The sequence below is a fragment of the Octopus sinensis genome, unplaced genomic scaffold (genome assembly GCF_006345805.1).
Source record: "Octopus sinensis unplaced genomic scaffold, ASM634580v1 Contig06923, whole genome shotgun sequence".
In the NCBI taxonomy this organism is placed as follows: Eukaryota; Metazoa; Mollusca; class Cephalopoda; order Octopoda; family Octopodidae; genus Octopus; species Octopus sinensis.
This window is the reverse complement of record NW_021829670.1, coordinates 25,001-25,812: the sequence shown is the minus strand read 5'-3', so window position 1 is coordinate 25,812 and position 812 is coordinate 25,001. Positions and strand designations below refer to the sequence as shown.

Below are 812 nucleotides of genomic sequence, written 5' to 3'. Positions count from 1 at the left end.
GCCAAGGAAACCGGGAAACCGGCCCTTATGAGCCAGGCATGGCTCGAGAAGGAACAAACAACTGGAGCAACGTGAAATGAGGTCTTTTACTCGAGAACACAACTCATCGTCCGGTTCAGGAATCGAAATCACAATCTTACAATCTGTTATATTGCAAATATACAGCTGTATTTAAGAGATGTCTAAACAATATAATCTCAGTTCAAGTTTGACTTTATTTTATGGCCTCACTTAAGTCGTGGCTCATTACAAGTTTACGACTGTTGTAACTTTCTCTCTTATGAAAACTGTAATCCCAATGTTATCGCTACTGGTGTTTTGTTCTTGCTATTCTTTCTATCCTTCTGTCTCCTGGTTACTCAGTTGGTCAAGGGCAGCAGTTCAGTACCTACCCACATCTAGCAACCCACGATCACAAGCGAATGATCAGCGGACCGGGTGGCGGTCAGGTGGAGACCAGTGACAAAACAATAAAGATTGTTTTAGAAAACAGAGACTTATGGCAGAAGTTTCACACTCTGGGTACAGAAATGATTATAACCAAGACTGGACGGTAAGTATTACCTTCTGAATATTACGGTTTATTTTAATTATTAGTAGGCCTCCTTACTGAATATCTGCTTCATTTCATTGGTTAAAAAAAAAAAACCACGTTGTAAACCTCATCATATTTCTAAGCAGCAGCAGAAAGTCTATATGTTTCTTAATAGATCTTTAAACCCTTCAGCATTCACATTATTCTATCAAAAGTAACACTTATTTATTAACATTGTTTTGACTTAATCATGCATTATTTTGTTGCTTTGAAATTT

The 812-nt window shown here is 37.7% G+C and overlaps 1 protein-coding gene across 2 annotated transcripts in view; it reads left to right on the top strand.

Moving 5' to 3' along the window:
- The first annotated feature begins 359 nt into the window (after window positions 1-359).
- Window positions 360-812, top strand: part of LOC115227695 (T-box-containing protein TBX6L-like) — a 21,672-nt gene continuing 21,219 nt past the window's right edge. For both annotated transcript variants that reach the window (XM_036498704.1, XM_029798446.2), the window contains exon 1: window positions 360-553. In XM_036498704.1, the coding sequence (XP_036354597.1) occupies window positions 423-553 (131 nt within the window). In that variant the 5' untranslated portion in view covers window positions 360-422. The remainder of the gene's footprint in view (window positions 554-812) is intronic.